We start from the raw sequence: 14,975 nt of genomic DNA on the forward strand, positions 1-14,975 counted from the left end.
TCTGCCTCCGGCACTTTGAGCATTGCAAGTTGATGACTCCAGGTAAGTAGAGGAGCAACCTCATATGCATCATGCAAATGGGTGTAGCTGGAGAAACTGTTTCCACTCTGCTGAGCAGCGCACAGCTCAATTTCTCCACATTATGTATGTTCAATCGCTTTGCAGAAGAAAAAGGCATCTGTTGGAAGATGCCTGGATAGTTTCAAGGGTAAACTAAAGGCGGCATTTTATTTCCTCAGAGTTGCCTGAGTTACTGGCAAATTTGCGGTTCAGATTCCGATTTGACTTAATATTGAAGCTGCCAAATAGGTTTGCACCTGCTAAGCAATGACTCAGCGTGACAAGATGCTTCCATTCCATAAGCATCTTACATCACGACAATGACTACTTGCAAAAAAGAAGGCTTACGTGTGAACACAACTTTTATATTGTTTTCTAGTTGCTTTATTTTGCAAAAGGAGACGGGTTTGTGATATAAGAAGGGAAATTGCATGGCTTAGTAGATGAAGAGCAGGTTATGTCTGGGGGGGGGGATTTTTGCAGGTATGGCTGAGGGCCTGTTCCAAGGTAGATGTCTTTTCTGCCATGCAGTGAGTGCAAACTTGTGGTAACAAAGGAATGACAATTTCACTTGCTTTATAGAAAAGATGATCTGTGTGGATTTTTCATTCTGACTCATGTTCATGTTGTCCTCTGTGAAGGATAGGGTTGCCAACCTCCAGGTACTAGCTAGCGATCTCCCGCTATTACAACTGATCTCCAGCCGATAGAGATCAGTTCACCTGGAGAAAACAGCCGCTTTGAAAATTGGACTCTACGGCATTGAAGTCCCTCCCCTCCCCACACCCTGCCCTCCTCAGGCTCCGCCCCAAAATCTCCCACCTGTGGCAAAGAGGGACCTGACAACCCTAGTGAAGGAATAGTGTTACCACAGTGTTGGCCCCACATCATGGCGCCCCTTCTTGTGGAAAAGATGACACATTTGAAAGCGGGTTTTCCTTCTAGTTTCCCTTCTAGTTTTTCTCCCACTTTGCCTTTGATGTTAAGCTGTCAGGTCCTAGGGCCAGAGGAGCGGAGTCAATAGCAGTCTGAGTTCAAAGCCGAGGTATCAAGAGAGTCCAGGTACAAATAGCCAAAACGTCATCCAAGAGCGGGGTCTCAGTCCAGTCCGAGTTCATAGGCAAGCCAAGGGTCAGAAGCAGGTAAACAGAGTGCCAAAGAAGAGTCACAGTCCAGTCCAAAGTCCAAGATACACCCAAGAGTCCAAACAGGTAACTCACAGGTAATACGGAGTGAAAACACACGTTCCCACATCAGCCTGGCTGCTAAGATTTGTTTAAATAGCCTAAGATGACCCAGCTGTTGCTGGTTCCTCTGGCTCAGCAGTCCTTGCTGGAGGGAACTCATCCTCCTCATCGCTGTCAGCTGGCATAGTTCTCGTAGAGCTTGCAGTCTCGCACTTCTCCTACGCCGGAGGAGGAGGGTTCTACCCCTTTGGCGTCGCTGCTGTAGCGGTGGTGGGGGGCTGCTGCTGGGCCCAGCTGAGTCCTCTGCCCTGGGTAGTTGTAGGCATGGGTCACAGTCATCCGCTTGACCCTTCTCTGCCTGCTGCGGTCCCTCCCTGGCACTGGCAGCAGTTTCCAGCTCTTCTACTCCCGAGGAAGCCTCACCAGACTGATCTCTGGCAGAAGCTTCAGCAGGCTGACCCATGACACAAGTACATTCCCTGCAACACCCTGAAGTAATTTAGTGTGCCCTTTAGAAATATGTACTTCAATCACAGGCACCAAGCCCTTGTGAATTCCCCTCAGTTGTGACACAAGATGAACAATTTTTTTTGTTTCCTTCTAAATTTGCCATTAAAACAATAGTAAAGGTGACATTAAAAGTTTATCTCATTAGTGTGTGAAATTACCTTTGCCTCATCAGCATTCAGTCATTGCACGACTGGCTGCCACCGATTTTATTAATGAGTAGAGATAGTCCAGTGGGAAATTCTATAAGAAATTGGTTTTTTTTTCATTCACGGTAGAAAAACAAAAACACTTAAATGGCTATATTTTCACCCTCCCCCAAAATAATGGCACTTTAGAGAGTCAGACAAGAATAAGTCTGCCGTTTTATCTGGGAAATTTATAAGGTTTGGGGCTTTGACCTTTAATCAAACTTTTGCCAAAGAGCTTTAATGGCTCCTGTGTTTTGTTTTCATCTTTCTCTGGGGATTAAAACAAATAGACTTCCTTTTACTTCACTCTTCTAGAGAGTCCTTAAAACAATTTAAAAAAAAATAATTGTTCCAGGAAAATCCCCTATAATTCACAGATAATTCAGTATAGTGCTGAAGGATATAGTGATGGCCACTAACTTAGATGTCTTTAAAGCTCCTTTCCTTTATCCCTTAGAAGCTCCCCGATCCATTGATCTTGAGCAGCATAAATCTAATGCTTGAGGGATATAAGGACTGAAATAAATCTTGCCACTGACAATGTAGCCTTGGGATCCCTGTCACTTAATAAAAAAGGCATTATGTCAGAGATAGAGTCATTAGATTTATACGTTAAAAGGGGAGAGATATAACGTGATCGAAGTTCCTCGTAAAAGCGGCATTCCAAGAGGGTATGAGCTAATGAATCAATAGAGCCAGAAGAGCAAGGACAGGTCCTGTCTGGGTATGGTATATTCAAAATCCTGCCCTGCATAACCATAGAGGGGTTAGCATTCAGTCTAGCTAAATAGAAGGCTCTAGAAAGACGAGTTGTCAGCTAGTAAGTATAAGTGGGCAAACCGTGTGGTGGTGGTGTTTCGAAGAACTGATATGAAAAAACGCGGCGAGCACAAAAAGTAGTGCTGTTATAATCAAGCTCTTTAATGCACTTTTTAATTTTGGTGAAAGCTTCAGTTTTTCCAAGATCTAATAACATATCCTGCGAGAAGCCCAACAATGACAATTTCTCATCTAAAGAGATGTCTTTAAAAGAAGATTTGACAAAATTCATAGAGAAGGGGTCCATCAGTGCCTATTAATCAAGATGGCTAAACTGGACATTCACCATGTTAAGAGGCAGTAAGTCTCCGAATACCAGTTTCTAGGGTCCAAAAACTGGGATAGGCTTTGCCCTTGGTGCCTACTTGTGTTCCCTATCTCTTTCCGCCAACAACAATCTGCTGCTGGATCTAAGCCAATAAGCTTATGATATATTCTGTGAAGAAATACATATTGTGGATCAATTGAAAGTATTAGGCAAGAACATCTCTTTGTCCACATGAACTCCACATCGTTCATTATGAACTTCTTTCACAGATTCTAAAGCCTTCATTACCCCACCCCAACTAAAAATCCCCAAATAGCATTTCCTCCTAAAATAGATTGGAGTATTGTTAGTCGCCCTTTTCTGTACTTTTCCTGCCTCTGATACCCTTTTTGAGATGGGATGATCCAGGAATGTGCATCACTATATCTAATTGGGCTGGCGCACTATGCACACAGCAAAGTGCATGTGATACAGCCAGCCACAACTATGGCTGAAGGGTCTACAAGCCTGGGAGACCCCCCAGGTTTGCCCAAAAATCTAACTTGATTTAAAAAAAAAACCTCCTCCAAAATCTACTAGCAACATCTGCACAGACATTTGTGGAAAGGAAGGGCAAAGCAGCCATAGTTCTCAACGACAATGCATAAGGTTGCCAACTTCAAGATGGGGCCTGGAGATCTCCCAGAGTTACAACTGATCTCCAGACAGCAGAGACCTGTTGCCCTGAAGGAAATGGCAGCTCTGGAGGGTTGACTCTATGGAAACACCCCTTGCTGAGCTCTCTCCCCTCCCAAAACTCTGCTGTCTGCACATTCTACTCCCCAATCTCCAGGAATTTCCCAAACCAGAGTTGGCAACCCTAGTTACTTGCGCTGAGGTTCAACTGGGGCCTCAGAAGTGGCAGCCGAGAGGATGAGGCAGTGGCAGGAGTGGAAGGTAAAGAAGGGGGAAATTGGTTCCTCCATCTATGATTCCTCATGGGTCCACACAACTGTGTATTCTAATAGAGGCCTTGCTATATGTACTGCCATAGTTACCACTAGGATTGCCTGGTTGCTGGAACCGGTGGGCAATTGCCCGCCAATCCAGCAGGCTGTTCGGAGTGGCTCCTGCACGACATGCTTACATCATTGCCGGGTTTACTTCCGGAAGCGCCGCATTGCGACAGGGTTTGAGCAGTAAAGCAACCCATCACGATGCGGCGTTTCCGTAAGTAAACCTGGCAGTGACGTAAGCATGTGATACGTGGCTGCGCAGCTGCCAACCCCGTTCCCAAAAACCTCCTGCCGGTGGAGAGGGAGGCCCTGGCAACCCTAGTTACCACTTTGCTTCTTCAGTTTATATACCGATTGTTTTAACATTCAGTTTTCCTTTTTCAGCTTGTCCCTATATTTTACCATGGCACGTTAGCCCAGCATTCTCTGGAGTCATATAGCCTTCAGGAAGTTACATGCTTTAAAGAAGTTACGTGCTATAAAAGCTGGTGGCTTCCACTGGCCCAACTCCAGGCTGCAGTCTTGTATCAGAGCAGTTTTTTTAAAATCGGAGGCTGTCAGTAATGGGCACTGAAGGGTGAGGTCTCCAGTAGCAAAGGTGACAGGACTGTTGATTGCTTCCTAATTACTGAAAATGAACATTATGTATCCATCAAGGCTTGAACAATCTGCTTCTAAGTGCTCCAGGCACCATTAACCATGTGCTCTCTTCTAGCAAGTGACCTGCTGTGGCTGATGATACATTTTCTGCCTATATCACAATGTGGGTTGCTCCATTTCTAGTTAAGCTCCTGTCCTCAGAAGGGGCCGGAAAGTAGTCATCCATCTTAATGATACTGGCATGTATCCTACCTTCCTCCTACACTGGGAGGCTTCCAGCATAAGCGACTTTGCTGTCAGAGGATGAGCCACTTTAGTCTAGAGGGAGGCTTCAGAATCGGTGTGGTGCAGGGGTAGGATAGGAACCCCGTGGTGCAGAGTGGTAAGCTGCAGTACTGCAGTCCAAGCTCTGCTCACGACCTGAGTTCAATCCTGACGGAAGTCCATTTCAGGTAGCCGGCTCAAGGTTGACTCAGCCTTCCATCCTTCCGAGGTTGGTAAAATGAGGACCCAGCTTGCTGGGGGTAAAGGGAAGAGGACTGGGGAAGGCACTGGCAAACCACCCCGTAAACAAAGTCTGCCTAGTAAACGTCGGGATGTGACATCACCCCATGAGTCAGGAATGACCCGGTGCTTGCACAGGGGACCTTTACCTTTTAGAGGTAGGATACATGGTATTTTCTCTCCAAAGGCCAGCATGAAAAGATAATGGATGCATGGCAAGGCACATTTCTCTTTTTCCATTACTTTGCTGCAGCCATGTTGCCAAAATCTTCCACTACAGCAAGAGTGTACTGTTTATAGACCACCAGCAGATGATGACAAGACCTTCTCATTTTGCTGCCTGTCAAGAACAGTGTATATGTGCCCAGAGGGTGACCGGGGAGCAGCAATCGGCTTAGCAAGTCTCAAGTTGTGCAACTGTATTGCTGACCATATAGAAAGTATGCAGAATCATACCTTGGATAAAACCACATTCAGCAGTTAAAAATGATAGTCATTTAAAAAGACCTCAGGCTAGAAGCAGACCGTAAAACAGCTGAAAAATATGGACCCCTCAATTAAAATCCTGGATAAAAGGGAAGTTTTTGGTTTGGTGCCTAAAGGAGAGCGCATTCCACAGGTAAGGTGCTATCACTGAAAAGGCCCCATCTTGGATTGCCATCCAAGAAAGCTACCAGTCTGTTGGTCAATAAACTAATTACTGATAGTTACTACTCCATTGGGTTTGAACTTGTATCTTCCTGATCAAAGCACTTTAACAGTATACACATTTCTGATACTTGTATGGGAAAGTGTGCTTATTCAACGGTAGGAAACTGTGACTAACTAGACATTATTACAGCAATTTTGCAGGATATCCTGCCATTGAAGGGGCTCATTCACTTGACCGCTCTGATGGCCATACTGGGAACTGGTCAGTTCATTTAAAGTGTACCCTTTCCCATTTCTCCAGTGCTAAAGGATGCAGCTGTCCCTCCCTCTGAGATATGCTTCCCTTTGACAGGCTTCAGGGAAATAACTTTGTGTAGTTCAGGCTGCGATTGAACTGGCAAAACTCCGAGTTATTGTCTCACGGATTGTGAAGAACAACCAACTCCTCATTAACTTCCAGGACACAAGAGCTTTGCATCCCTCCTCTCCTTTGCCTGCCCCCGGCCCCTCATTTGTCTTTTGGCCTCTATTTAATTCAGCCTAATAGGTTCTCAGCCTCGTCAGCTTTGGAATTAATTAACCGCTTTGGTTTAATAGCCACCGACTAAAGGTGCATCATTACCTTTTGGCCTGTTGCGAACATAGATGGTTTGGGTTGTTGACTCAGCATGTCAAATGGGCACCCTCTCAACAGCAGGAAATTAACTGGGAGGGAAAGACCTCAAGACCTTGACTTCTAACTGGTTTGCCCCTCTCTCCCATCTGCTTGGCCGGCCAGGTGGATTCAGGTGATAGCCTCTGTATCAACTTCTCCCATGGCTTATGGATTTAAAGAGAATCTCTGTCTAGCAAAAAGGGGCAAAGTAATCTTCATACTGGTTTTATAGCAAGTTTTTGAAGGGGGAAAAAACATTTACTATTTTTTGCAAATCCATCTGAGACCATGTCATATAAATATCTCTAAAGCTCATACTCCAAAAATCTTGTTGGTCTCTAAGGTGCTACTGGACTCAAATCAATGCCATTCCCACATCTTGCCATATTTCAAAAATAGGGTTACCAGGTCCCTATTCGCAACCGGCAGGAGGTTTTTGTGGTGGAGCCTGAGGAGGTTTTGGGGTTTGGGGAGGGACTTCAGTGTCATCAAGTCCAATTGCCAAAGCGGCCATTTTCTCCAGGTGAACTGATCTCTGTCAGCTGGAGATCAGCTGTAATAGCAGGAGATCTCCAGCTAGTACCTGGAGGTTGGCAACCCTATTCAGAAATGAAAACAGGATACTTCTATGTACTTCTAAACCATCTTTATTCTTAAACCATTTGTTTGCTTTTTAATTGATAGAAGATTGTACACTTACTGTCTTGCACTGAGTTTGAAAGTAGGGTGCTTTGGTCAACCGACTATAACGCTTTCCTTTTTGCAAACTCAAACTAATAGTGTAATCCAAGCAGAGCTGGGACAAACCTACAGAAAGGGCAAACACCCCCCCCACACACACACACATCCATTTCTTCTGGCAAAATCAGCACAGGGTTGGAGCCACAAGGAGGTTAGACCCCATGTGAACACGTGACTGAGAGTCAGGTCAGGCACCCGTGACCCGACTTCTGTCATACATTTTTTTTAAATTATTTCTTTTTATACAAGTTTCAAATATATATTTCTTATTCAACATATATTGTTTGCATATCGTACTTTTCTCATTCCCTTTCCACCCCTCCCATCCCCCTCCCTAACCCCGCTCCTTCTCCTTGTAATTTTTAGTCTCTTAACCCCAGCCACGGGCACAAAGTCTGGATCTTCCTGTCATACATTTAACATGTATTTTGCCCCTTCCCCCAAGACTCGCATCAAGATGCCTTGTACTCTTAGCTTCTAGAGTGCTGGCTGGAGGGACCTGAAGCAGGGCAAATCTAGAGAAGGTGGATGCATATTCAGAGAATCTGGCATCTCCAAAAACACAATGGAAACAAATGAGAGATATTAATTTTCAGGAGTTATGAGAAGAAAATATAAGACTGTCCTTGGGAAACAGGGATCATGGGAGCATATGCATTCTCTGAGGAGCACTGCGAATGTCAGACACCCTTCTTTTGATTTCAGTTTTTTCCTGTCACTGGAATTTGCAGCAATTGATAGTTTGGCTTGGGCTATCATACTTGGGCATAGGGTTGCCAACTCTGGGATGGGAAATTCCTGGAGATTTATGGGCGGAGCCTGGGGATTGCAGGGTTTGAGGAGGGCAGGGACCTTAGCAGAGTATAATGTCATAGAGTCTACCCTCCAAAGCAGCTATTTTGTTCAGGAGGTTTCTATAGTTTGAAATCAGTTGTAATTCTGGGATATCTCCAAGCCCCACATGAAGGTTGGCAACTCTATTTGGTGATAGGGTTGCCAACCTCCAGGTACTAGCTGGAGATCTCCTGCTATTACAATTGATCTCCAGCTGACAGAGATCAGTTCACCTGGAGAAAAGGGCCACTTTGGCAAATGGCCACTGTGGCATTGAAGTCCCTCTCCTCCCCAAACCCTGCCCTCCTCAGGCTCCGTCCCAAAACCTCCTGCCGGTAGCGAAGAAGGACCTGGCAATCTTCCATTAAGCACAATATGTTTTCAAAAGATTATGATGACTATGCTCTAGGGTTGCCAAGGGCCAGGTGGTGGCGGGCAAACGGCTGCCAATCCACCTGGCTGCCCAGCGATCAGCTGAGGGTCAGGGGGCAACGGGTGCACTTGCGCCTGCCCGAGGCGCTATGTCACTTCCAGTTTACAATCGGAAGTGCGCATCGCAGCGAGGCCTTTACCACTCAGACTGGGAGTTTGAGTGGTAAAAGGCCCGTTGCGATGCAGCACTTTCAGGTGTAAATGCATTGTAAAGGGCCTTTTTAACACTCAAACTGGTACTTCCGGTTGTAAACTGGAAGTGCCGCGATTGCGTTGGCGTGGCCACGTGTGCGATCCACCTCGCCTCTAATTCAAAAACCTCCCGCCAGAGGAGAGGAGGGACTGTTAGAAGATATCCTTTGGTTCTGATATTTCCTGATCCGTTAGCAAGGTGCGCTAGGCTTAGCAACAGCGAAAGCCCACGTGTGCGTGCGAGTGAGAAACAAAAGGGAGCAACAGGCTTCTTTCTAATCAAACTAAAGTCATTTATTGTAGAAATACACTTTGGATAGGAAAGGGACAAACAAGTCCTCTAATCTCTTCTAGCTTTCTAGGTTTCAAAGTATAAAAAGGTGTTAGGTGCTCTCCATCCCATTGTGGGGGGATGGGAGACCCAGTGCACTGAGAAGCGCACGGGACTTGCTTGTTGTCTCTGGGACAAGGGGAAAAGGAGAAGAAGAAGAGAGAGCGGAAACAGACCTGAGATTATCAGTCTAAAACATCAAAGGCAGAGGAACAGAGTTATAAAAGTATCGGGTATCCCTTTCTGTCCCTCCCTGTCCTCTCTATCTATCTAAGACTCTCTGGTCAGAAACCAGGGACAGGGACCTGGTATGCACAAGTCATGGGTACAAGTTGGGGAATAAGGCAAGCTGGCTGACAGTGCCCAGAAGGGGTAGAGCGCAGCTATGCAGAGCTATAGAAGGCTGGGGGCTCATTCCTAGGGGTGGCTGTGTGCATTGCAGGCCACAGCAATGGTAAGACTTATTCCTTCACATTTTCATCTTATTTCGAAGAGCATCTGCTTGTCTTTCTTGGACCCAGCGAGCCACCCCCTCCCAGCCTGGAGAGAGACAAAGGTTGAAGACACAGGTGGTAGGATGCAAGTTCAACCATCCTGCCAGCCTCTCCAAGCTACAGCTGGGTTCATAAATAGGGTTGCCAACTCTAGGTTGGGAAATTTCTGGAAATTTGGGGGTGGAGCCTGGGGAGAGCAGAGTGTGGGTAAGGAGGGGGCTCAGGGTGGTATAATGGAGTCCACTCTTCAAAACAGCCACTTACTCCAGGGAAACTGATCACTGTAGTCTGAAGATCAGCTGTAACTCAAGATCTCCAGGCCCCATCTGGAGGTTGGTAGCCCTAACAACTAAGCCGCTTCTATTCAGTTTTCAGCAGATTTAACATAACCAGCTACTGGGTGGGAGGGCAGGTGGACAACCTCCCACCCTTTGCCTCCAGTGCCCACTGCTGCGCAAATGAGCTGCAGGCAGGGTTGCCAACCTCCAGGTACTAGCTGGAGATCTCCTGCTATTACAACTGATCTCCAGCTGATAGAGATCTGTTCACCTGGAGAAAATGGCCGCTTTGGCCATTGGACTCTATGGCATTGAAGTCCCTCCCCTACCCAAACCCCACCCTCCTCAGACTCCGGCCCAAAAACCTCCCACCGGTGGCAAAGAGGGACCTGGCAACCCTAGCTGTGGGAGCAAAAACCAAGGGAAGGGGGGGAATGGCACATCCTCATTTTAGGTCAAAATTCCTAGAGCATCTGAGGGGCCGTGTGATGCCATTTACACCAATGTCTGCCCTCCCATGCTCCCCCCTCGGGTTGCCAGCAGCCATATGACAACCCTTCCAGCTCCTAAATGAAACATAACTGAAGATTCACATATGATGTGTCCCCCCATTAACATAGAGTCCAATGGCGTAATGAGGACAAGGAGGCTGGAGTGAGCTTCATGGCTTGCTTTATTGGCCAAGGAGTCATAACTGGGCGATCCAAGAAACAGACTAATGAGCTCTGCTATCTTGTCACACAGAGGGAGGGGCAATGCAAGAGGTTTTATAGACATTTCACATTCCAATCAACATTCGATTGCAGCTTGTCACTGCAACGTCATTCGTTTCTACTGCGCGGGTGGGAATTGCTACATTACCGAACAGAACTCTATTGTTCCCTTGCACGGAGAAACGAAACTTAAAGGAGTAAGGGGGTGGGGAGTAAGGCTCTTCCCTTATGTGAGAGGAAAGATTCCAGCCTTAGGAATGTTTGTGTGTATGCCTGCTTGCTTGATGCTAAAGAGAGGGGGTGGTTTGGGACCACTGACAAGCGGCTTCTTTGGGTATGCATGCAGCTTGAGTGTCTGAATGAGGTTACTCAATCACAACATTCCTCACTTTTTCTTTTGAACCTTCAGATACACAGTGGTTAGAGTGTCGGACTAGATCTGGACAAAAAAGGAGTAGATCTGGGAGACCCAGGTTCAGATCTCCACTCTGCCATGAAAGCGTGCTGGGTGACTTTGGGTCTGTCACATACTCTCAGCCTAACCTACCTCACAGGGTGGTTGTAAGGATATAATGGAAGAGAAGGAAAGGATGTAAGCCATTGGCGAGAAAGGCTGAGTATAAATGAAGTAAATAAATTGGTCTTTCCTGGGCTTTGGTTTCACAAAAATAAACTTTCCGTGATGGGATAGTGTGCTGTCACGGCACTATAGCCAGGGTTGCCAGATCTGGGTTGGGAAATACCTGGAGATTTGGAGGTGGAGTCTGAGGAAGGCGGGGTTTGGAGAGGGGAGGGACTTCAATGTAGGGTTGCCAGGTCCCTCTTCACAACCGGTGGGAGGTTTTTGGGGCGGAGCCGGAGGAGGGAGGGGTTTGGGGAGGGGAGGGACTTTGATGCCATAGAGTCCAATTGCCAAAGTGGCCATTTTCTCCAGGTGAACTGATCTCTATCAGCTGGAGATCAGTTGCAATAGCAGGAGATCTCCAGCTAGTACCTGGATTGTAAGGGCAAGTAATGCTCATAGAAAAATGGGCAATTACACCAGATTTGGAAAAATTGCAAGGGCATATTATGCCTGTGTATTCAGATATGTATGTGTATGAGATAAGCCATATAACTGTAAGTTTGTATGAAGTATATAAAACATCCAGTAAAAGCAAACAAGGTTTAGATGTAAATTTTGTTCATTATTTTGGTATTTTTCCATACGGAACACAGCATTAACTACCTGGAGGTTGGCAATCCCACTTCAATGCCATAGAGTCCAATTGCCAAAGCAGCCATTTTCACCAGGTGAACTGATCTCTATCAGCTGGAGATCAGTTGTAGTAGCAGGAGATCTCCAGCTAGTACCTGGATTGTAAGGGCAAGTAATGCTCATAGAAAAATTGGCAATTACACCAGATTTGGAAAAATTGCAAGGGCATATTATGCCTGTGTATTCAGATATGTAAATCTGTATGTATGTGTATGAGATAAGCCATATGACTGTAAGTTTGTATGAAGTATATACAACATCCAGTAAAAGCAAACAAGGTTTAGTTGTAAATTTTGTTCATTATTTCGGTATTTTTCCATACGGAACACAGCATTAACTACCTGGAGGTTGGCAATCCCACTTCAATGCCATAGAGTCCAATTGCCAAAGCAGCCATTTTCACCAGGTGAACTGATCTCTATCAGCTGGAGATCAGTTGTAATAGCAGGAGATCTCCAGCTAGTACCTGGATTGTAAGGGCAAGTAATGCTCATAGAAAAATTGGCAATTACACCAGATTTGGAAAAATTGCAAGGGCATATTATGCCTGTGTATTCAGATATGTAAATCTGTATGTATGTGTATGAGATAAGCCATATGACTGTAAGTTTGTATGAAGTATATACAACATCCAGTAAAAGCAAACAAGGTTTAGTTGTAAATTTTGTTCATTATTTCGGTATTTTTCCATACGGAACACAGCATTAACTACCTAGAGGTTGGATAAATGGAAAGGGACAAAGGTTTCAGAATAAAGGGATTAAATCATTTTAACGCTAGAACTGGTGGAGTTGGAGAAACTGGGGAAAAGGGGAGTATTGAAGGAATCATTGTGATAATGTACAAGATCTGGGAATAATGGAAGGCTACTTTTTATTTTGATCCAGAATGTAAAACTTTATAAAACATGAAACTTTAGAATGAAATTAATGCTAGGATCAGTATATGTTAACGAAGGCTAATAATACTTTATTAAGAGGTAGATGGAGGTGATGGGGAAGTTGTCATATTTTTTATGTTTAATGGTAATTAAGACAACAATCAATATAATTGCGATTGTGATATTATTTTTACGCTGTTGTCAAAATTATGGAGAATTTATAGCTTTAAAAAATCAATAAAAATTTATAAAAAAAAAAAAAACTACCTAGAGGTTGGCAACCCTACTTCAATACATCGGTGGGAATACATAGAAAATGCGAACAGTATTTTTTATAACACTTTCAAACTCTTAATACATCGGTGGGAATACATAGAAAGTGCGAACAGTATTTTTTATAACGTTTTCAAACTCTTAATACATCGGTGGGAATACATAGAAAATGCGAACAGTATTTTTTATAACATTTTCAAACTCTTAATACATCGGTGGGAATACATAGAAAATGCGAACAGTATTTTTTATAACACTTTCAAACTCTTAATACATCGGTGGGAATACATAGAAAGTGCGAACAGTATTTTTTATAACGTTTTCAAACTCTTAATACATCGGTGGGAATACATAGAAAATGCGAACAGTATTTTTTATAACATTTTCAAACTCTTAATACATCGGTGGGAATACATAGAAAATGCGAACAGTATTTTTTATAACACTTTCAAACTCTTAATACATCGGTGGGAATACATAGAAAATGCGAACAGTATTTTTTATAACGTTTTCAAACTCTTAATACATCGGTGGGAATACATAGAAAATGCGAACAGTATTTTTTATAACATTTTCAAACTCTTAATACATCGGTGGGAATACATAGAAAGTGCGAACAGTATTTTTTATAACACTTTCAAACTCTTAATACATCGGTGGGAATACATAGAAAGTGCGAACAGTATTTTTTATAACGTTTTCAAACTCTCAATACATCGGTGGGAATACATAGAAAATGCGAACAGTATTTTTTATAACACTTTAAAACTCTTAATACATCGGTGGGAATACATAGAAAGTGCGAACAGTATTTTTTATAACGTTTTCAAACTCTTAATACATCGGTGGGAATACATAGAAAGTGTGAACAGTATTTTTTATAACGTTTTCAAACTCTTAATACATCGGTGGGAATACATAGAAAATGCGAACAGTATTTTTTATAACATTTTCAAACTCTCAATACATCGGTGGGAATACATAGAAAATGCGAACAGTATTTTTTATAACATTTTCAATGTATTCCCACTGATGTATTAAGAGTTTGAAAACGTTATAAAAAATACTGTTCGCACTTTGTTTAGCCCCTTTAGCTGTGAAGACGTTTTCCAACCATTTATGAGCCGTGGTATCCAAAAACCCTTTTAAAGCGATGTTTTTTACAACATTTTCAAACTTACATCGCTGGCAATACAGAGCTTGGCTCACCAGATGTGCGCTTTCCAGTGTGCCGCGAACGTGCCCCGCTATTCTGTACTATACGGTACTACGGGTCCCCGTTCATCCAAACAGTTCGGTAGCGGCGACCGCCCTCCCAATCAGGGAGATTCGAGTAGGGCCGCCGCGCACCGCCAGTGACGTCATCGCTGTGCGCCGCCGCCTTGCACCGCGGCCGCCGCCATGGAATCCAACAGGGACGAAGCGGAGCGCTGTATCGGTATCGCGGTGGCCGCCATCAAGGCCAACCAAACAGAAAAGGCGCGTCGCTTCCTGGAGAAGGCGCAGCGCCTCTACCCGTCCCAACGGGTCCGCGGTGAGCGGGATTGAGGGGAGGGCAAGGGCTGGAGGCCGGAGCCTGCGTCGGCCTGGCTGACCTCTCACCCGCAGTGCGCTTGCGCACAAGCTGTGGCGGCGCGGGGCACTCTGGGATTGGAAGTCCCCAGGTGGTCAGTCGCGAGGGGGAAACGCGAGTTATGAGGCGAGTTTTGGAGGCGGTTTCCTTTGCGGGCGCGGGGGAGAACAGGAGCGAAGGCCGCGAAAGCTGGTTTGCAGTTCTAGGAGGGAGGAAGACGATAGTGTCCTTAACCAAGCTTAGTGCTCGAGACTACAACTCCCAGAAGCCATCGCGCCATATGTGAAGGGGTAGCAGTACATCCAGGAGCGAAAAAGCCCCCCCGCCCCCCCCCCCAGTAGGTGCGCTGTTTGATCCAGAGAGAGCAGCCAGCCCACCCTCCCCTTTCTCTTCCTCCTCATACATGGCCAAGGCAGGCGTGCCTTTCCCTACCAGGGATGACTAGCCTGATTTCTTTCCCGAGGCCATAACCCTGGGCTCTTCCTGGTGCTGGTACCCAGCCCGACCTTTCCCACGTCATGCCTCCCCATCGTTCCTTG

At 45.1% G+C, this 14,975-nt stretch overlaps 1 protein-coding gene across 2 annotated transcripts in view; it reads left to right on the forward strand.

Moving 5' to 3' along the window:
• Nucleotides 1-14,239: 14,239 nt before the first annotated feature.
• Nucleotides 14,240-14,975, forward strand: part of DNAJB12 (DnaJ heat shock protein family (Hsp40) member B12) — a 41,553-nt gene continuing 40,817 nt past the window's right edge. For both annotated transcript variants that reach the window (XM_056849438.1, XM_056849439.1), the window contains exon 1: nt 14,240-14,397. In XM_056849438.1, the coding sequence (XP_056705416.1) occupies nt 14,265-14,397 (133 nt within the window). In that variant the 5' untranslated portion in view covers nt 14,240-14,264. The remainder of the gene's footprint in view (nt 14,398-14,975) is intronic.

Source organism: Euleptes europaea, chromosome 5 (assembly GCF_029931775.1).
Source record: "Euleptes europaea isolate rEulEur1 chromosome 5, rEulEur1.hap1, whole genome shotgun sequence".
NCBI classification, from domain to species: domain Eukaryota; kingdom Metazoa; phylum Chordata; class Lepidosauria; order Squamata; family Sphaerodactylidae; genus Euleptes; species Euleptes europaea.